Source organism: Hypomesus nipponensis, chromosome 18 (genome assembly GCF_054491055.1).
Source record: "Hypomesus nipponensis isolate SF chromosome 18, ASM5449105v1, whole genome shotgun sequence".
NCBI classification, from domain to species: domain Eukaryota; kingdom Metazoa; phylum Chordata; class Actinopteri; order Osmeriformes; family Osmeridae; genus Hypomesus; species Hypomesus nipponensis.
The window spans coordinates 6328143-6348493 of NC_140378.1; the positions used below are offsets into that span (position 1 = coordinate 6328143).

General features: G+C 50.8%; 3 protein-coding genes across 6 annotated transcripts in view; 2 read left to right on the forward strand and 1 right to left on the reverse strand.

Annotated features, from left to right (window-relative positions):
- The window catches only part of sulf2b (sulfatase 2b), a 40701-nt gene extending 36498 nt beyond the window's left edge, over positions 1–4203 (forward strand). For 3 of the 4 annotated variants that reach the window (XM_084680302.1, XM_084680300.1, XM_084680299.1), the window contains 5 exons: positions 56–198; positions 556–679; positions 998–1031; positions 1542–1598; positions 2190–4203. In XM_084680302.1, the coding sequence (XP_084536428.1) occupies positions 56–198; positions 556–679; positions 998–1031; positions 1542–1598; positions 2190–2220 (389 nt within the window). In that variant the 3' untranslated portion in view covers positions 2221–4203. The remainder of the gene's footprint in view (positions 1–55; positions 199–555; positions 680–997; positions 1032–1541; positions 1599–2189) is intronic. The other variant, XM_084680303.1, reaches the window with a different exon arrangement.
- Positions 4204–4507: 304 nt separating this feature from the next.
- Positions 4508–6235, reverse strand: LOC146251739 (uncharacterized). The gene is made up of 5 exons (XM_084681077.1): positions 6138–6235; positions 5267–5971; positions 4909–5074; positions 4768–4829; positions 4508–4670 (listed from the first exon to the last, which is right to left on the reverse strand). Exons 2-5 carry the CDS (start codon positions 5816–5818, stop codon positions 4560–4562), a joined length of 891 nt encoding a protein of 296 aa, XP_084537203.1. The 5' UTR covers positions 5819–5971; positions 6138–6235; the 3' UTR covers positions 4508–4559.
- Positions 6236–6963: 728 nt separating this feature from the next.
- On the forward strand, positions 6964–19945 carry LOC146251740 (uncharacterized). The gene is made up of 11 exons (XM_084681369.1): positions 6964–7214; positions 10283–10684; positions 13948–15124; positions 15237–15517; positions 15619–16298; positions 17869–17967; positions 18079–18152; positions 18273–18472; positions 18579–18670; positions 18775–18944; positions 19048–19945. Exons 1-11 carry the CDS (start codon positions 7201–7203, stop codon positions 19240–19242), a joined length of 3384 nt encoding a protein of 1127 aa, XP_084537495.1. The 5' UTR covers positions 6964–7200; the 3' UTR covers positions 19243–19945.
- The last annotated feature ends 406 nt before the right edge of the window (positions 19946–20351 follow it).

The following is a 20351-nucleotide window of genomic DNA, read 5'->3' on the forward strand; positions in this document are numbered from 1 at the left end:
ATACCTCGGTAACCATGGTTGTGTTTTCATTGAACGTGTGTGTGTGTGTGTCCAGTGGGGCCGTTCTGTGCCTGCACCAGTGCCAACAACAACACCTACTGGTGTCTCAGAACCATCAACGAGACCCACAACTTCCTGTTCTGTGAGTTTGCCACTGGATTCCTGGAATACTTTGACCTCAACATTGACCCCTACCAGGTAGGTGTTTTCAGACACACACATACACACATACACACACAATGACATACAACACATTACCGTTGCATATTTTATTCATTTAGCAGATGCCTTACATAGATATGCAAGTAGTTCTTACAGAAAGTACAGCAGAAACCACAAACACACACACCATATACTCACCTCACTACAGACCACAGACTCCACAGCATTGTGTCAACTTGAATCATTAGTAATACTTCTCTCTGTTCCTGGAAAATTGCTAGTTTGTCTGACAGTCTTTATAATCTCCTTCTCTCCCTCTCTATTTCTGTCTGTCCTTACTTCTCTGTGCATGTGTGTGTTTGTGTGTGTGTGTGTGTGTGTGCGTGTGTGTAGCTGATGAATGCTGTGAACACACTGGACCGTCATGTTCTGAATGAGCTCCACGTGCAGCTGATGGAGCTGCGGGCCTGTAAGGGCCACAAGCAGTGTAACCCCCGCACACGCAGCCTGGAGCTGGGTGAGGAACACACACACACACACTCACAGACACACACACACACACTCACTCACACACTCACTCTCACACACACACACACACTCACTCACACACTCACTCTCACACACACACACACACACACACACTCCAGTCTTGCAGGTCACCATGATATGGCGGAGAGAGTCCTTATCCTTCAGGTCTTCATCATCCTGCTCATCTTCTGCAGATCCCCATAATGCCCTGTATCCCTTCCCTGATCCTCCCCAGTGTGTGTGTGTGTGTGTGTGTGTGTGGGTGGGTGGGTGGGTGTTTTAACCACCTCTGTTGTGTCTTCTCCAGGAGGGAGAGAGCGTGGCAGCTTTGATGAATACAGGTATCCCACCTCACTGACAAACACACATTTACACAGAACCCATTGAAAGTGCTTTTTACAATCCTATTTTCATTTTATAGGATTCTCTTTCTTTTCTCTCTCTCTCTCTCTCTCTATCTCTCTCTCTCTCTGTCTCTGTCTCTGTCTCTGTCTCTCTCTCCCACACACACGCACACACACAGACTCATAAGTCTACCTCTGTCTATCACACACACACTGTCTATGTCACAGCTTGAACAATTCAGTTCCTGTGGCATCACACTGAATGGGCTTGTGTCGTGTTCTGCTTTGTGCCTTTTCTGCCTTTGGTGCATCTTGCATGACTCAGTGTTGGAGATCTGAACACTGCCTGTCTGCCTGCCTATCCCACGTAATAAGGTTGAATTGGATTGATGGTTGCTAGGCTGGGCAAGGCTGGGCAAGGCTAGGCTAGGCTGGGCTGGGCTGGGCAAGGCTGGTTCTGGCTGAGCTTGATAACACCCTGTCTTGTTGTTGCCTGTTGTGCATCAGGCAGTTTCAGCGGAAAAAGTGGCCCAAAGTGAAGCGGCCTTCTTCCTCTCGTTCGCTGTGAGTTTGGAATCCATTCCGCTCGTCATGATGCCACTAGCATTAATCCTAGGCTCTCTTTTCTTTCGTTTCTGTCTTCTGGGGTTTCTACTTTTTCTTTCCCATACTTTTGTTGCCAGCTTAGGTCTGAGTCATTCTGCCAACAGTCTGAACAAGAAATAACCATGTCTGCCTGTCTGCCTGTCTGCCTGCCTGCATGACTCCTGTCTGCATGTCTCCCTGTCTTCCTGTCTGCCTCCCTGCATGTCTCCCTGTCTGCCTATCTACCTGCCTGCATGTCTCCCTGTCTGCCTATCTACCTGCCTGCATGTCTCCCTGTCTTCCTGTCTGCCTCCCTGCATGTCTCCCTGTCTGCCTGAATGTCTTTTTGACCCCTGACTAACCCCTAACTCTTATCTGCCTGTTCAGTAATCTCAGTTCAGCTCCCCTCCACCAGAAGGCAGGGTGTCTGTCTGCTGTCTGATCTCACCATCAACCCATTCAGAACCCTCTCATGAGTCATCATGACTGACACTGCCTGACACCAGGACTGTCACAGATCATGTCCAGCACATTGGGTTGACATTTGTGCGTGTGTGTGTGTCTCCCCAGAGGACAGATCTGGGAGGGATGGGAAGGATAGAGACCAGGAGGGAGGGGCTCCGTCTGTCTGGGCGGGGCTTGGAGGGGAGCTGGAGGAGGAGTCAGACGCCCAGAGCTCCACCCTCAGCTTGGAGGATTGGTCACACTTCTCTTCAGCTGTCCATAACATGGTGGTACTGCTAGGCAACGCGCCCTGCCGTCACCACGGAAACCGTCCTCCGGGAGAAGACCACACGTCAGCATCACCAATTGACCAATCAGCTTCAGCCATCGACCAGACCACTCGGACCACGCCCTCTTCACTGCTGAGGAGGGCGAACTCTGGAGCCCTAGAGGACACGCTGGGGCTGACAGGACACCCCCCCTCACCACACTCCTCCTCCTCTTCATCCTCCCCCACCACCTCTCCCTCCTCCTTCACCCCTCGCCCCTCTCCTTCCTCCTCCTCGCCCCTCTCGCTCTCTGATGAAGAAGGTAGCGCCAACTGGGGTAGGTTTCTGAGGGAGGAGGAGGAAGAGGAGGAAGAGGATGGTTTGAGCCAAGCAGACATGTGGAGAGACTGGCTCCAGAGACAGAGGCAGGCTCGCTGTGACTGCAGTGATTTCGACCCTTAGAAGCCCTCAGCAGCGTCTGTCCAACAGCCTGTCTGTCTGCTCTCTATCTGCCCCTTAATGGTTCTATGCCCCCCCCCTCTCCCCTCCCCCCATCCACTGACTGGATCAGAACTCCACCCCCTTCCTCCAGAAGGAGACCTTTTAAATTAGGTTTTAGTTTGAATATTCATGTGATACGTAAGACCTACAGGGGGGCTTGGTAACAGACAGATGTGTTTGTATTGTGGATGTGTGTTGTTGACTTGATTCCATCCTACTGTCTCCCATACCCCCACAGTGAGCTTCTGTGTATGTGGCACACTGCGGTCCCCCATACTCTGTGCTACTAATTCAAGTCTGAAAACAGATTAGCTAACAGACACACACACACATACTCACAGAGTGCCATATTTTCTTAGTTTCATGATGTTTTGTTTTGAATGAGAAGCCAGAAACTTTGGATGTGTTTGATGTGAATCTATTAGGATGTCACTTCCTTAGTCAATTTAGGTTTGTTATTAATTTCTACCTGAGTGTTTGGCATCCAGATGTTGAACAAGATCTTTGACTAATGTCATTTGTAAAGCAACCACCAGCTCCTGGCTTTATGTTACAACGACCACCAGGCGCTTATCTGACCTAATAGTTTTGGTCTGAACCACAAACCTGACTGGGACTCACAACTCCACCCAGCCTGCATCATGTAAGCAGGTTTATCGTCAAACGCGCCCTATCCACCTGTTCCTATGGTTACCACTGATATGCCTGCTGCCACTAATGGGCTGTCTGGAGTTCCCGCCTGTCCCCCATCTGCCAGTAGAGAGGAAGCGAGGGTGTGCTGGGTTTGATTGGGGACTTTGGCCAGGGCTGATCCCCTCAGGTAGGAGGGAAGGCTGGGAACCTGCTCCTGACCTGCACCCCTGCCCACCCTGGAGGATCCAGCAGCACTGAAGAACCAAATCTAACAACCCTCTCTCTCTTTAACACAGCTGTTACTAGTCACTTTGTCTTCGTTATACATGGTGCTATCGCAGTCTCCACATATATATGATAAATTGCTGTATGTATTTGAATGTATGTTTTACAATTAATGTAAATGTTTTAAATCTATTTTATATTAGCCAGAAGAGGGGTGACCAACCTAACATGCTGAGCTGTGATAACTCTGTTCTAGTCCAATCAGAGAGCAGATTCACCCTGACCCACCCTCCTCCAAATCCCTTTTCCCTGTTGAGACAAGAACCAACCAGAGGACTGGAGCACTTTGACAGGGACTACTGTACACAAACGAAGAAAAGACAGATGGTTTTATCCTAACAATGCCTTGTACAGTTACATAGATTTATCAGACATATATTTTGGTCTCCCTCAGTTTACCAGTGACCCGTTGCTAGTGGGTGTTAGTTTGTGAATAAAGTGTTGAATGCAAAGTTGTCACAGTTTGTGTCCAATCAATGTCACCTTCTATCGGATGTGATATTATTGTATTGATGTAATAAACTCAGCAATGGTCAGCAATGTCTGCTAGTGTGGGACTAGGCTGGGTTATAGAGACTAGGCTGGATTACAGGGACTAAATGAAGCTGTCTTATAAGAATTGGAGTTGATAAAGCATTCATAATCAAAAGACTCTCACTATCAGCACACCCTCATGATAAGCATGGGCCCACAATAAGAACATCCTTAAGATGGGGTTCAATCTTAATCATATTCAAAGGATAGTAGTTGCACAAAGATAGTCTTTATTTTTATTTAGGCCAGGATCAGGCAGGTCATCCACAGAAACTCAATCTAAGGACTGAGAAGACCCTAAAGTTTCATCGATTAGTTTGAAGATATCCAGGTCTTCAGTAATAAGGATCTCTACGTCAGGCACATCAAAGCAGAGGAAGCCTTCCTAAGAATAACGATGCAAAATCGGGCATGAATAGAAGAATTTGCAGAGGATTTGGCGTTGCAAAGCACATTATCATACATTTGCATTCAGTTCTTACGTCATTGAGATTTGGTTCATTGTAGAAATTGGTAAACAGGTGTTCCAGTTCTTTCCGGATGGCTGGAGGGTAAAAGAGGATTGATTACCTGCGCTTCAACGATCTCTCAAAACACTCACTGTTTTCCAAATAAATACTAACCCTTAAGTGGCACAGAGGTATTTGGCACCAAACCGGCATGGTGTCTAGACCCTGAAGGAACAGACTTCTTCTTGGCTGGCTGGTGGACACGGGCCTTCACAGGGTTTGAACACCAGGAGGGAATGGTGCGTCTAAATGTACTGCCATAGTCCCCTAGACCAGCTGTCTGTATGGTAGGAAAAATATGTCATAGTGAAGAATGCCCCCTCTAAGAACACTTTAAGTTACTCTGAGCTAACACTTTGACACGGCAGGTGTTGCTATCACACAAACCAACTAAAATGTCCCATTTTCTATTACACTTTTCATAAATGTTCTATTTCTTCTTAGAGCAAAATACTTCAATGTGGTAACCTACTTGAGCCCTCGCCATTGTCGGAAAGCCAGAAAAGGTCAGAGCGCTCAGTGATTTACTGAGGACTTCCTGGAGGTCCATCTTATCTGCGATGAGTGTCGTCCCACTTCCCTGGGGCTGGACAGCCTCGCCATCCAGGGGAACGGTCTCGCACTTGAACGCCCCATCACGGAGCTCCTCTGTGTTCCCCACCTCAGTCTCCATGAACGGGGACGGAGGGAGCTTCTCCAGGGTGGAGGGCCGTGCGGGGCACTCGGACGGGAGCTCAGGTAGCCACACCTCCATGGTTGCTGTTGCCGTGTCCCCTGGGGGCTGTGAGATCTTCTTCTGTGGGGTCTCCACATAAAGCACAGCCTTGTCCACGGACGGAGGGCTGACCACCCCTGGGAGGGCCTCACTGAGCTCCTTGATTTGAATCCCTAATCCTGGTCCCTGGCCCAGATCATGTGGAGCACATGTGTTCACAACAGTGTTGGTCTCCAGATGGAGTTCAGCCTCCTGTTTCTGTGTAGTTGGAGGTGTTGTTGAGCATTCCTCAGGGGGAGCCGCCACCATGGGCTCCAGAGTGCTGCTGCTCCGTGGAAGAGCCTCTCTGTCTGTGAACGGTCTCTCTCTGAAGGGCTGCCTCCACTCTTACTTTGAGCGCTGCCTCTTCCCGTTTTGCTCTTAGCTCCAGAAGGGCAAACAACTCTGATGTTGCAGGTGTCTCTGGGAGATTTATTTTTAGAACAAAAAGTATGATTGAATGAGTCAACATAATAACTGATAAATCATTTGCAGACGTCTCTTGCATTTGATACCTCAGCTCCTATTAAGCCTATCTAACGTACTATGAGTAATAATAATAAATTGAAATACATCAGTTAGTACTCACAGGAGTGGCATCCATGGTCAATTATAGCTCTATGTCTTTTCTTGTTTTCTGTCAAAGCAAAGTGTGTACTCTGCACTTACCTTCCGACTCAAATGAGTACGTTCTTGGTTGACTACAATATACATATCAACGTCATTGCAATTTGCTGTTGTGACGTCAGCTTTGACAGAGTAAAACGAGTGTGGGTAAGGCTCATGCCGGCCAGATGTGGGAAATACTGTACTCACTGCTTAATTGCTTGATTATTAATATAATCACTGTATTAGGATTTCGTAAATTGTCTTCTTAGACCTAGACAGACGTATGGCCAATGCAATCGCAAATTGTAAACGTTGGCCCTTGGAATGCCTCATACGATCCACAGTGGAATTTTGGTCTTCTCCCGGTCCCGGAGCATATAAGCGCAAATGTTAATAAAGCACACATATTTTTAGCGTAAATAATAATAACATAGCCTAGCCAAGATCCAAATGCTTTTTAGAGGGGGGATTTCAGGCAGCGACGTCTTAGCCTTTTCAGTATATATTTTTTAAAATAGGCCTACGTTTTGTTTATGACGTTTAAAGTAGGCCTATATAAAAATATAAGATCATTGACTCATTTTGTTTAGTTTGATGTTTCAACACTGTATTGTGAGCTACACGTCATATAAAACATTTCGTTAATGTTGACATTACGTAACATAAAATCAAGTAGAGACGGAGGAGTTCCAGGTGTTGGTTTATGACGCTGCTGCGGTTTCACGTTGGCTAATCGGGATGGAAACGTGACTCTCCAATCTTGGCTCTAGATGGCCTCATCGGGTAACCTTTTCAGAGGGAGAGCCCGACAGACAGGCCGCCACTGGGTGGTGCAGAGCGGTCCGTACCGAGGTCAGGTTACATACCAGTCATACAGGCTTGTGGGAGTGGAGAGAAGGGGGACGCTGGCTGTCTGACTCAGCCAGACACGGTAGAACACTAATAGGGCTGTGGGGTTCGTGGTTGCCTACTTCAGCCTCAGACAGGAATCTACTACTGTACGCGGACCCTATCACAACTATCTGTTCTTACTATGTAAGGAAATGGCCGAGACGAGGTGAGTTATTACTGTACAAGTTATTGTCGATGGAAGATTTATACGCAACATGTGGACGGATCAGAGTTAAACTTTTAGTGGTTTGAATGCTCGGAGTCAACGACACATTGTTGCTGACTGACGTTTTGGCCTAATGCAAAAACTCAACAAGGTTAGAGATATAGAAACTTTATGTTGAGTCTCAATTTGTTTGCAGGCTACTTTAAGTCCAGCTGTCAGCCTCGTTGCCCCAGAAGAACACGACTTGGGAGTGATATTACCACCAATACTTTAGCACAATAGGTGCTACCCATATGTTGATATGACATTGAGCTAATGTACAGCCCTGATGGAGTTCTTGTGGTGCAATGCTTTTCTGAGCATAGAGTCTAGGAGACTGACTATTTGAAACTTCAAATGCTCAACATTCATTTCAGGGCCTAGTCGTATTATGTGTCTTAAACAGCTCTAGTGCCTCAGTCAGTGCTTCAGCTATTCAGGACGGAGGTCGAAGCAGGACGCAGTCTGTCAGATTGGGGAGGACACTCTTGATCTTCACCAGCATGGTTCTGTTTCGGAACAGATTTCTTTCCCAGTCAGAGGGCTGCTTATTACGCATGCTCCAGCAGCCCTGATCCAGCCCTGAAGCAGCCCCCAGCAGGGTGGCAGCCCAGACTGCCAGGTGTCTCTCTGTGGGAAGTGCTTCATAAATGACATAATTGGGATGTCATTTATAAATCATCGTCATAAAAACATATACATATGTATATACATATAATACATATTTATATTATATATATATATATATATATATATATATATATTTATTTATATTTATATATAACATATAAGCACCTCAGCTTCCAAAATGATGTTATACTCATTGACAAATACCTCCCCCTCCTGCTCAACCTGAGAGTTCAGTGGACAGTTTGAACCTTTTACAAAACCAGGAAGGTGTTGAGCAGACAGGTGTACCAGCTGTTCTATTGGCTAGCTTCCTCTCCTCCCTCCCTCCCTCCTTCCATCTCCTCTCATTCCCTCCTCCCTCCTCCTGATGTCAGAGTTGTCCAGAGCACCATGTGGGATTTTCATCCCCAGTGTTGGGGATGTCTGTCCATGTCAGAGAACCTGCTAGAACACTCAGAACCCTGTACCCGGGCTGGGCCTCAGGGATCCTGGACCTACTGCTCCTTTGAGCTCTGGAACTAGAGAGAAAGCTGGTACACCTGGGAGAGAGCTGTCTGGGTTATAGGGAGGAATAGGCTGGACTAGTGACAGACAGGAGGGACTAGAGATAGTGGGACTAGGCTGGGCTAGTGAGAGACAGGAGGACTAGAGATAGTGGGACTAGGCTGGGCTAGTGAGAGACAGGAGGACTAAGCTGGGCTAGTGAGAGACAGGAGGACTAAGCTGGGCTAGTGAGAGACAGGAGGACTAAGCTGGGCTAGTGAGAGACAGGAGGACTAAGCTGGGCTAGTGAGAGACAGGAGGACTAAGCTGGGCTAGTGAGAGACAGGAGGACTAAGCTGGGCTAGTGAGAGACAGGGGGACGAGGCTGGGCTAGTGAGAGACAGGGAACACTAGGCTGGGCTAGAGAGAGACAGTGGGACTGGGTGGGAGCATTAATGTGTGATTGGAGGAAACACATGTTCTCTCTGTAGTGCTTTAAAACCTGGAAACATCCTCGCATCCCCCCTCCCCCTCTGCTCTTTCATCCTACTATCTCTCTCTCTCTCTCTCTCTCTCTCTCTTTCTCTCTCTAACGGTCTCTCTCTCTCTGTCTCTCTCTCTCTCTGTCTCTCTCTCTGTCTCTCTCTCTGTCTCTCTCTCTCTCTCCCTCCCCCCCTCCTCTTCCACATCAAGAGAGGTTGTCTGGGGATAGTGTTCCATGTCTATAGAGGATGGTGTTCCACTGTTCTCCTGCAGGTCTTCAGAGACACATCTGTCAAGGTTAATTCATTCTCCATGCGAGAACATGGGGTCAAAACCTGCCATAGAGCCTTGTCTTTGCTCGCACACACACACACACATACAAAGTGAATGGAATCAACAGGTGTTATCGTGCATATGTATGTTTCCGACAAGGGTAGGAAGAAGCTGAGTGAAGTCTCCTGTTTCAGGAGACGAGAGATGTTCAATCCTCTCCATTCTCTTCTCCCCAGTGGCTAAGAAACATAGCAAGATAGGTAGCTTTTAGGTAGGCAAGATAGGTAGCAGAGCTTTGTAGCCGGGGACTAGTGTTTTCATGTGTGTGTGTGTGTCTGTGGAGGGGGGGGGGGTGCTTTTAGGCACACGGCAAATCAGGAAAGGCATGACCAATCAGGTAATTGCTTGCAGAGCTGTGGTCCATGTTGGCTGGACAGAAGGCCGGCTTCCCTGTTTATTTATTTTGTGAAGTTAGGGAAACAGGTGAGCCCTGTTGCTGTGGACACTCGACACCCGTCTCCCTCCCTCCCTCGCCCCCTCCCCGCCCGCGCACACTGCTAAGAAAAGCACATCATCACCCCAGCCCCCACCACCAGGACCACCTCTCCCCTGCCTTGCACTCTTTCTCTCTCCTCCCGTAACATGGGGATTATTGTATTTATTGGGGATTTCAGTTATTATTTGATCGTAGCAGGATTTGTTCTCTCCTAAACACACACACACACAGTCCACCAACATGTCATCTGTTGTTGTGGAGGGTGGGTCATGTGACCTGTGGTTACCAGGGGTGGCAGGAAAAGAGCAGGGACCTGGGGATCCTGGATCACACTCACACTATAGAGAGAGAGGGAAAGAGAGAGAGATAGAGAGAGGGAAAGAGAGAGACAGAGAGAGAGAGAGAGAGAGAGAGAGAGAGAGAGAGAGAGAGAGAGAGAGAGAGAGAGAGAGAGAGAGAGAGAGAGAGAGAGAGAGAGAGAGGGAGAGACAGTGAGTGGGAGAGTGTGTATACCTGATCCATCAGTAGCCTCACCTGTTGTTTATTCAACAAGAGAACAGGCTGCTGGCGCTGACTCAGCGAGCCTCTGAACACTCCGGATCCACTCTGCTCCCGTGTTTGTATTCCTGTCAGCACACTCTGAACTCCATCTCCCATGTGTCAGCAGTGACTGGGTCGAGCTGGTGGAGCCGGGCTGGAGGATGTTCGTGAACCTGACGTCGGGCGAGTGTGGCTGGCAGCCGCCCGCGGGCGTGGCCATCAGACAGGCGGACGGGAACCAGTGGTGGGAGCTGTTCGACGGCCAATCGGGGCGCTTCTACTACTACAACAGCTCCACCCGGCAGACGGTGTGGCACCGCCCCCTGGCAGGAGACATCCTGCCCCTGGCCCAGCTCCAGGCCATGAAGAGGAGCTCCCTGACACACACATGCATCCTCGCACACACACCCCTGGGTCCCACCCACCCGCTGGCGCCCCTCCCCCCCAGCCTGATCTCCGGCCACGTGGGGAGGGAGACCCCCTCCAGAGGCCAGAGAGACATGTCGGAGGGCTTCACAGACTCTAGGTGCGTTTGTGTGTTTGTGTGTCTGTGTGTGTTTGTGTGTGTTAACATACTTTACGCGTAAGGGACTTAACGCCAGCTACTTTGGGATTGACGTGGTAGCCACCAGATAGGAAGAAAGTACATGAACCAATGAAAGAGGGTTATTCCAGACAGGAAGAAGACATGACCCAATGAGATAGGGTTATACCAGACCCAAAAAATAAATTCTGATAGAGTCAAAGGGCGGTGTCACTGTGAGGAAGTAGAAATAACCCAATCAGAGGGGTGTTTCCACAGTAGTTAAATGTTGTGGTAGTCAAGGAAGAGCAGCAGGAGGATTGCCCTGATCTCCACCTGGCAGTCTGCCAGGTGAACACCCTACACCCTGCCTCACATTCTGCCAGCCTGGCTGTTCACCCCTGAGTCTCCTGCACACACACTGACTCACCAGCTCACACACACACACACACACACACACACACACACATTCCCATTCCACAGCTAAGAACAGGGTAGAACTGCAGGCTCTAGTGGGTCAGTATGTTAGTCATTGACTATCCTCATCACCCAGTCATGCTATGATACTCACTGACCTGTCAGTGTAGCACCTTGGGTAAACACATGAGTCCTGACTAGTGTGTGTGTGTGTTAAGCTGCAGTCTGGGGCTCTGATACAGCAGCCTAATATGGTCACAGTCTCCAAGACTCAGCTTAGCAGGAACTCTGCCAGTCTCATTCCAGAATCCTCTGATGATTGACAGCTATCGCAAGCTGGGTTTCTACACACACACACAACTCTCTGTTCAGTGAGTGAGTGTGTGTGCGTGTGTGTGTTTTGAGTGACAGATAGAGAGAAAATGATTGAAAGAGAGAGTAAAAGATGTTGGGCTCAGGTTTCAGTCAGCTCAGTGTCAGGGGTCAGGGGTCAGGGGTCAAGGCTCAGGCACTAGGGTTTGTGTGTCCCGCCCTACACAAATCAGCTGAAACCGTTTTTTGATCCAGAACGTTACCACACACTGGGTCAACATCGAGTATGGGTTATGCATTCCAAGCCAAAAATTCCATCGTCATTACAAATCCCCTGTTCTACTTTCCCATGACAAATCTGTATTCTGTGACGTCTCCTCCCCTTTTTCCCACCAGCCTCAGTATCTTTCCCTCTTCTTCTCCATCTCTTTCTACCTCTCTCGCCCCGGCTTTCTCTCTCTCTCTCTCTCTCTCCCTCTCTCTATCTCTCTCTCTCTCTCTCTCTCTCTCTCTCTCTCTCTCTCTCTCTCTCTCTCTCTCTCTCTCTCTCTCTCACTCTCTCTCTCTCACCCCGGCTTTCTCTCTCTCTCTCTCTCTCTCTCTCTTATTTGCTCTCCCTCTCTCCAGCTATGTCTACGGCCCTCTCTTGGCCTCAGACTCCTCTCTCCCTCTTCTAACTCTCTTCCCTCCTGTCTGCTCTTTCTAGTCCTTTCTTTCTCCCTGTCCCCTTTAATCCAACTCTCAGAGACCCAGTACTGAGACCCACCCTGTTCTGTGTGTGTGTGCGTGTGTTTGTGTGTGTGTGTGTGTCATTTGCTACAAGGAGGAGGAACACTCCCCTGCTACACTTGCATTAGATCTGTCCAATCAGATCACGGATCAGTGAAACTGGCATCAGAAAGCATCCAATCATGGGAAGCCTGTTCGAATGTGAAGGCCTACTGGTACTTCCTGTTGTTGTGTGTAGAGATGGGCTTTCCCCCAGGACAGCCCTCTCTGTTCTCAGGACCCTTCGCGGTCCCAGCATGCCTCTAGGGGACAGCAGAGCTGTTGGATAGGCTGTCTCATCAGGCCTGGGACATCATAGACACCATGTTGGTCCCAAACACACATGCACATGGACGACAGAGAGCAAATGTGGAGCTAACTGTCAGAGGTAAGGTGTTTACAGCTAGGAGGAGGAGAGGAGTGAGAGGAGGGGGGAGAGGAGAGGGTGAGAGGAGAGGAGAGGAGAGGAGGGGGGAGAGAACTGAGGGAGAAGAAGATGGGGAGTCAAAAAGGTTCAAAACAAGCTGAGGAGGGGGTGAGAGGAGGGGTTGGTGATGTTGAGGAAGGGCAGGGAGAGCTGGGGATGGCGAGTGATAAGGGGAGGAGGGAGAGCGGAGAGGGGAAGTCAGAGAGGCAGGGCCAGGGGAGGCAGAGAGGCAGGGCCAGGGGAGGCAGAGAGGCAGGGCCAGGGGAGGCAGACAGGCAGGGCCAGGGGAGGCAGAGAGGCCGAGGAGGAGGGAGATGTGAGTGGGATCAGAGTGTACCAGAAGGCATAAACATTCCAGCTACAGTAAGGCACAGGAAACTGCTACTGCTGCCCTCCCCTCTCTCCTTCCTCTCTTTTTCTCCTCCCTCCTCTCTCACTCTCTGCCTCCTCGCTTGCTCTCTCTCTCTCTCTCTCTCTCTCTCTCTCTCTCTCTCTCTCTCTCTGCGTCTTCTCTCCGGTGGCAGTCTGTGGTCAGAGTAGCTTAGAGGAGCAGCAGAGCTGTAGAGACACAGGGGACGTCTGCCTGGAAACACAGGTCTGTATGCTCCCATCACATTAGGCCGGGGGGGGGGGGGGGGGGGACAGGAGGAGGATGGGAGGACGAGGTGATCGGAGTGGAGTGGAGCAGTATTTCAATCAGGGCCTGTGGCAACGGATAATGCAATGCCACCTGATAATGTACTTACTGGATACATTTTTGGGGGGATTCGTTAAATTATTAATTGTTAATGATGTTATACGGAAAAAAAGGTGATGTGTTGTTAAGAAGCATGTTGTAAAGTCCGTGTGTTGCGACTAGACGTTATTATAATCAGTTTTATTGCTTCTTTTTTGGGTGATAAGGGACTGGGCTGGGTGCCAGGGTGTGCTAGGGTAGGGCGGTGGTGTGTAGTGTGTACTGGCTTAGTGTAGTGTGTACGGGCTTCTACTTAATCCAGTTGTGGACTAAGTAGAGTGCTGTAGTATAGTGTGGTGTTAAGCCAGGTCATAGACAGTTTGAGTTGGCAGAGCAGACTTGACGCTGCCAGAGTTGTTGAATTCCTTTTCCCCCCGTGGAGCCGGCTGATGTGGAAAAACTGCTTTCCTCTCTCTGTTTCTCCTATAAACACTCCATAAAGGTCTGGAAAGTGTGTACATGGAGGTGTGCGTGTATGTTCCTGTTTGTGAAGCTGAGTCAGGGCTTGTTTCCATTGTTTCGTTGTGGCCTTTCAGATGAACCGTTTTCCTCCCCAACTTCTTGCCCAACCTGTACTGAACGAATCCCACGTTGTGTTTGTGTCAGAGGGACGTCTCAAAGATGGCAGCCCGCCCCAGGCTCCAAGGCCGCCATGTTGGTCAAGGTCAGCAATGCCGACAGGTACCAATCAGCTAGCCTCGCTGGTCCCCAACGCCTTGTCCGTCCTGGGAGTCCTGGTGGCTCCGCCCCCGGTAACAGACCCCGCCCACCAGCCAAGATGGAGCCAAAACACCCGCCTGTCTCGAGCAAGGCTGCCCCCCCCATCTACGACGAGCCTCCCCATGAGCCCCCCATCTATGAAGACCCTCCCCCGGACATGCTGGCCCACACCAGGCTGCTGCAGTACCCCGCCCCCCAGCCCCCGCGCAGACACACCCGACAGCCCTCCGACACCGAGTACAGCCCTGCGGGACGGGAGTGCATCAAGCACATGGTGAACGTGGAGCCTGCCGTCTGCAAGACTGCGGCCCTGTACCACCCCAGCCCTCAGTACCCCCTTTCCCCACCCCCCCTGTCCTCCTTACCCGCTCTGCCCTCACCGCCCTTGCCCCAGACGCCCACAGACGCCCCAGTTCTTGAAAAGTGGGGATATCCTTCCCCTGCGGTTCCCTCTACCTCTTCCCAGCCCCACCCGCAGCCCCACCCCCAGCCCCACCCCCAGCCCCACCCCCAGCCCCAGACCAGGGAGCTGAGCCTGGATAAGGCGGGGTCCTGGCGCCTCCTGGAGGCCAGTGTCCGAAGGAACATGGAGCCGCGCCACAGTCGTCAGAACAGCCTGGCCAATCAGGAGTACCCGGCCCCTGCCACTGTGACCTACCAGGACTCAGGATACTCCACGGGGCCCTCCCCCAGCGTGAGGAGGAGGAGGCGGGCGCTGGAGGGCGTGGCTGCCGGGGCTCGGCCCGGCTCGCTGGGCAGCAGTGGTGAGCTGAGCGCGGTGAGCGAGCGCCTGATGGCCAAGAGAGACAGCAGGGTCAGTCTGGAGACCCAGCTGTCAGAGGGCTCCACCCCCCGCAGCAGCCTTCAGGCCCTGGCCCGACCCGGGGGCCCCCGGGATGACCGGACGTCCAGCAGCCACTCTCTGACCCCCTCCGCCAGTAACCATGGCGACTCGGCCCTCTCAACCCTGGCTGCAGATGGCGAGGGCTGTTATAAAGCGACCTATGGGAAGAAGATGTCGCAGGACGCAAGCATCCTGTCCTCACCAGAGAACCTTTGTCAGGTATCGTGTGTGTATGTTTGTGTGTTTGTTTGTTTGCTGTCATAGCTCCAGGCTTAAGGAATTGTTCTACATTAGAGACCCAACCCCCCCCCCCCCCATCCTGTTGCTGCAGGAACAATGCAGCGTCAAGCTTCCTGTTACAGAATCAAAACATTCCACTGGAGCGCCGCAGTCCATAGTTTTACACACAGTTTTTAACAACACCATAGCAGTCCGGGTCCTGAACTCTACAGTCATGGAAATTAGCCTTCCACGTGGAATTCCCGTCGGGAACGGAAAACTAAGGGCTTCGTGGGCTACCAGACAGATGGGATTAGCAGGACTGGTCTGTAATAGTGGCTCTTTTGTCAAACAAACTAACATAATTCCCAAGGATTTATTTAACTGTAATTAGCAGTCAATGTGGCGTTACCGCCTGGCAAGCTTAGGATGTGGGACTTGTCCAAACAATGAACTAGTGTGGTGTGGTGTGTGTGTGTGTCTGACTGTTAAAGTAAGAGAGGTGTGTATACTGTGTTTCCGACTAATCCCTCCTCTTCCTCTGCAGGCAGGAAGTGTGGAGGGCCGGGGGCAGATGGAACCCTCCCAACCGCAGGGCGTCACAGTGCAGGCGGTCGCCAGAGGCCGTGGCCAGGGGGTGGGGGGAGGAGGGGTGCTGGGGCTGGAGGAGGGGGAGGAGTGTACCAGTACACCCCCCGGAGCCAGCCCCCCCCAGACAGCAGCATAGAGGCATGGGCCAACCAGAACCTCAACGTGCACACCCAGGGACTCTTCCGCCGCCGCCTCTCATTGGCCAGCATGCTCGCCTGGAGTCCCGCCTCCATCAAGAAGCCCATGCTGGCGAGCTGTGGCCCCGCCCTCAGGAAGCAGGCGTGTGAGATGTTCCGGCTGGTGCAGGTGTACATGGGAGACCGCTCGCCTCGCTCTGGACGCCTGCCGCCTCACAACTCGGGCCTGACCCTGGTGACCTGGGGCTGGAGCGGGCAGGGCTTGAGGGACGAGCTGTACGTCCAGCTGGTCAAACAGACCACAGATAACCCGGGGCTGGCCAGCCTGCGGGCCGGCTGGGAGCTGCTGGCCATCTGCCTGGCCTTCTTCTCCCCCTCTGCCTCGTTCACACGCTACCTGCAGGCCTACATCCACAAACACATGGAGCCCAGCCACGACGACATGAGTGAGTATGTGTCTGTGTGTGAGTGTTTGTCTGTGTGTGAGTGTTTGTGTGTGTGTGTGTGTGTTCAGGAGGCGGGACGGGAGGCAGCGCTACCTGTTCTGTTTGAGATATCGGCGAAGATGACACAGAGGCAAAGTTGTTGCTCTGGGGTTGGAGGTAGATGGAGGGCGGGTTAGGGAGCACATTTTGTGGAGGAACATTTTTGAACTTTTTTTTGCTGAGAGGAAAGTTTAAATATTATAACAAAATATAAAAATTCCTTGTTTGCACATTACCAAGAGCTTAGCATCTCTTTGAGGAAATAAGAAGTGGTTATTCAGGAAGTTTGTACCATACCTCCTAAGCATTGTAATATGAGTATTGCGGTTAATTGTAACATTATTACATTATTTGTCATGCAACAAGTATATATTCATTCTTGGTTCTGAGTGATGTACAGTAAGTTGGAGAGACAGAAAGTTCGAGGAGTGGTGAGCAGCCCAGAGGACTGTTGATGTCCTGGCTGGTCAGAAACACACAACCAGACAACACTGACCTGGGACCTGGTCCAATTCAAACAGGATGCAGGGGGAGGAGGAGGGTGGGGAGGTGAGAAGTAGGAAGCAGGGAGCAGCAAAGGGCAGGGGGTGTGTATGGGGGGGGGCAAACTTGAGTAGCCGTGAGCGTGCTCTGTAGCTTGGTCGTCTGTTTTTAATTTCTAGAGGCCGGAGAGGTCAGGGTGTGTGTTCGAGGATGTGCCTGAATGCGAGCATGGCAGTGTGTGAGAGACAGTGTGAGTTAACCACACGGTGTGTGAGAGACAGTGTGAGTTAACCACACGGTGTGTGAGAGACAGTGTGAGTTAACCACACGGTGTGTGAGAGACAGTGTGAGTTAACCACACGGTGTGTGAGAGACAGTGTGAGTTAACCACACGGTGTGTGGGAGACAGTGTGAGTTAACCACACGGTGTGTGAGAGACAGTGTGAGTTAACCACACGGTGTGTGAGAGACAGTGTGAGTTAACCACACGATGTGTGAGAGACAGTGTGAGTTAACCACACGGTGTGTGAGAGACAGTGTGAGTTAACCACACGGTGTGTGAGAGACAGTGTGAGTTAACCACACGGTGTGTGAGAGACAGTGTGAGTTAACCACACGGTGTGTGAGAGACAGTGTGAGTTAACCACACGGTGTGTGGGAGACAGTGTGAGTTAACCACACGGTGTGTGAGAGACAGTGTGAGTTAACCACACGGTGTGTGAGAGACAGTGTGAGTTAACCACACGGTGTGTGAGAGACAGTGTGAGTTAACCACACGGTGTGTGAGAGACAGTGTGAGTTAACCACACGGTGTGTGAGAGACAGTGTGAGTTAACCACACGGTGTGTGGGAGACAGTGTGAGTTAACCACACGGTGTGTGAGAGACAGTGTGAGTTAACCACACGGTGTGTGAGAGACAGTGTGAGTTAACCACACGGTGTGTGAGAGACAGTGTGAGTTAACCACACGGTGTGTGGGAGACAGTGTGAGTTAACCACACGGTGTGTGAGAGACAGTGTGAGTTAACCACACGGTGTGTGTTCTCAGTCACGCGGCGCATGGCAGAGCAGCAGGACGCGAGGAGTAAGAAGAACTCCAAGTCCAGGAAGAAGAGGAAACAGAACACTGAGGGGGAGGAAGAGGAGGGTAAGTCTCCACTGCAACACACCTTCCTTAGTGCTGCAGCAGAGATTCCGATAGTCTGTGGTTGTGTGTGCGTGTGTGTTTGCATAATACCCTCTATTGTTGTCTTGACAGGACTACCAATCAGCACTTATGCAAAGTACTGCTACCGCAAGCTGCAGAAGGTGGCACTCACAGGAGGCAAGAAGGTGAGGGGAGGATGGAGCTCACATGGGGCCCAGGGGGGTGTATAGTGGGAGGGACAGGATGCTACATGTTGCAAAAGTCCATGTGTTTACAGTGTACCCCCACCCCTGCCCCCACCACAGGGCCTGAGGAAGCCCAGCCTGGAGGAGCTGTGCCAGGGCCGCAGGGCCATCGTCACCCCCTCTCTGTTCGGCTCCTCCCTGGAGGAGGTGATGGAGCGCCAGGCCCTCAGCTACCCTGAGCGCCGCCTGCCCTGGGTGCAGGTCCAGCTCTCCCTGGCCGTCCTGGCCCTCGGGGGGGCGCACACGGAGGGCATCTTCAGGTCAGCACACACACACACACACACACAGACCTAGACCTCTGTACACACACCTACTGCCCCCCCCCTTCGCTAGTTGAGGTAATAAGAGCGTGTGTGTGCTTTGCAGGGTTCCAGGGGACATTGATGAGGTCAACGCTCTAAAGCTTCAGGTCGACCAGTGGAACATTCCAGAAAACCTGCCGGACCCAAACGTACCTGGTAACTATTACTCACAACCTCACATACACAGACCTCTCACACACATGCCACACAAACACTAGTGAGTGTATTGAGTGAGTGTGTGTGTGTGTGTGTGTTGGCAGCGTCTCTGTTGAAACTGTGGTACCGGGAGCTGGAGGAGCCTCTCATCCCTCAGAGTTTCTATCAGGACTGTATTAGTAACCATGACGACCCTGAGTCTGCTGTCCGAGTGGTCCAGTCCCTGCCGGAACTGAACAGACTGGTGCTCTGCTACTTCATCCACTTCCTACAGGTAACACACACACAGACACACAAACAACCCTTCCCCCTCCCACACACACACATGCGCACAGTATCTGTATTCTAAAGTGACCCCCCCTGTTCCCATGCTCCAGGTGTTTGCCCAGCCAGTCAATGTCAGTAAGACAAAGATGGATGTCAACAACCTTGCCATGGTTATGGCACCAAACTGCCTGCGCTGCCAATCAGATGAGCCGCTGGTCATCTTCCAGAACACGCGCAGAGAGATGTCCTTCCTGCGCACGCTCATCGTCCACCTGGACACCACTGACATCACCAGCATCACATGACCTCGCCTGCCCCCCCCCCCCCCATCACACAGCTACTCGCAGGTCCCCATGGATATCTGAACCAATCACTGTCTCCTCTGGTTCTCTGAACCAATCACAGTTCCCGACTAGACATCTGAACCAATATCGTCTCTCTTCGTCCTACCACTGGATATTGTATTATCTGCCTGTTTTACATCTAAAACGGTTGGCCTGTCAACAACAGGACATTATAGTAGTTTGTGACACAGAGGCCTTGTAGTCCTGGTTTAAGAGAAAGCAGGGTGATGCCACTGTGTGCAGACCTTGTGCTGGGGCTTCCAGCCGCTGGTTAGCCTCAGCTGCATTTAGCTGTGGTAATAGTGTGGATCTGGCCCTCATATGGAGGCTATGAGAGGCATGTGTGTCTGTGTCTGTGTAAGCACAAGCAGCTCTAATGAGAGCTTGTGCTGAGCGCTTGTTCTGGCTGTTAACCCTTTCTTTGCTGTGACCACCCCCCCCTCCTCCTCGCCACCACCAGACACACGCACACCTCCCTCCCTCCGTTCCTGACCGCTACGGATGGCTTTGGTAAATGCGTTCTTTTCAGGGTGCGACTGTGACTTTGCTGTGACATATTTTGCTTTTTAATGTCCATTTTGATTCTGTGAATACATTCATTTCAAGAGTAATTGATAAAATCCTGTTTGTAAATGTAGGAATTCATAAACGTGTCTTAGTTTTATTTCCATTGTATGTGTGAATCTTTCCGTGTGTTTGGAGTTTTATTGGTACAGTAGACAGGGTCTTGCGTTTAGAGACTGCATCTTGCCTGCTATTGTGACATTAGGCACACCTCACGCACACACATAAACACAATCAGTAGGCAGAGTTGAAGAAATAGCATGGGATCAGAGTCCATAGTAACCGAGAAAGAAAGTTAGATTAAAACTTCAACGCTGTCGGCGAGTGTTTGTGGCTACTGTCCTCTACTGCCCTCTGGGGGGTTTGTAAGAAAAACGCATTTGTTTACATTTCACGCACACACATCTCAACTTTAAAAAGCAATATACTTTGTTGATAATCATGCCACAGCATTCATTTACTTGTAACAATAAAATGTTTAAGGAATAAGACACATTTATCTGTGT

What these genes read in the sequence shown, in the direction of transcription:
- LOC146251740 (XM_084681369.1), top strand. An exon ending in GCCCAGCCACGACGACATGA is followed by an intron (nt 16,299 to 17,868) that starts GTGAGTATGTGT and finishes GTGTGTTCTCAG; the next exon opens with TCACGCGGCGCATGGCAGAG. An exon ending in ACTTCATCCACTTCCTACAG is followed by an intron (nt 18,945 to 19,047) that starts GTAACACACACA and finishes CCCATGCTCCAG; the next exon opens with GTGTTTGCCCAGCCAGTCAA.
- LOC146251739 (XM_084681077.1), bottom strand. Translation starts at nt 5,818, where the DNA reads ATGGTGGCGGCTCCCCCTGAGGAATGCTCAACAACACCTCCAACTACA. An exon ending in TACCTCTGTGCCACTTAAGG is followed by an intron (nt 4,830 to 4,908) that starts GTTAGTATTTAT and finishes TTTACCCTCCAG; the next exon opens with CCATCCGGAAAGAACTGGAA. An exon ending in ATGAACCAAATCTCAATGAC is followed by an intron (nt 4,671 to 4,767) that starts GTAAGAACTGAA and finishes CGTTATTCTTAG; the next exon opens with GAAGGCTTCCTCTGCTTTGA.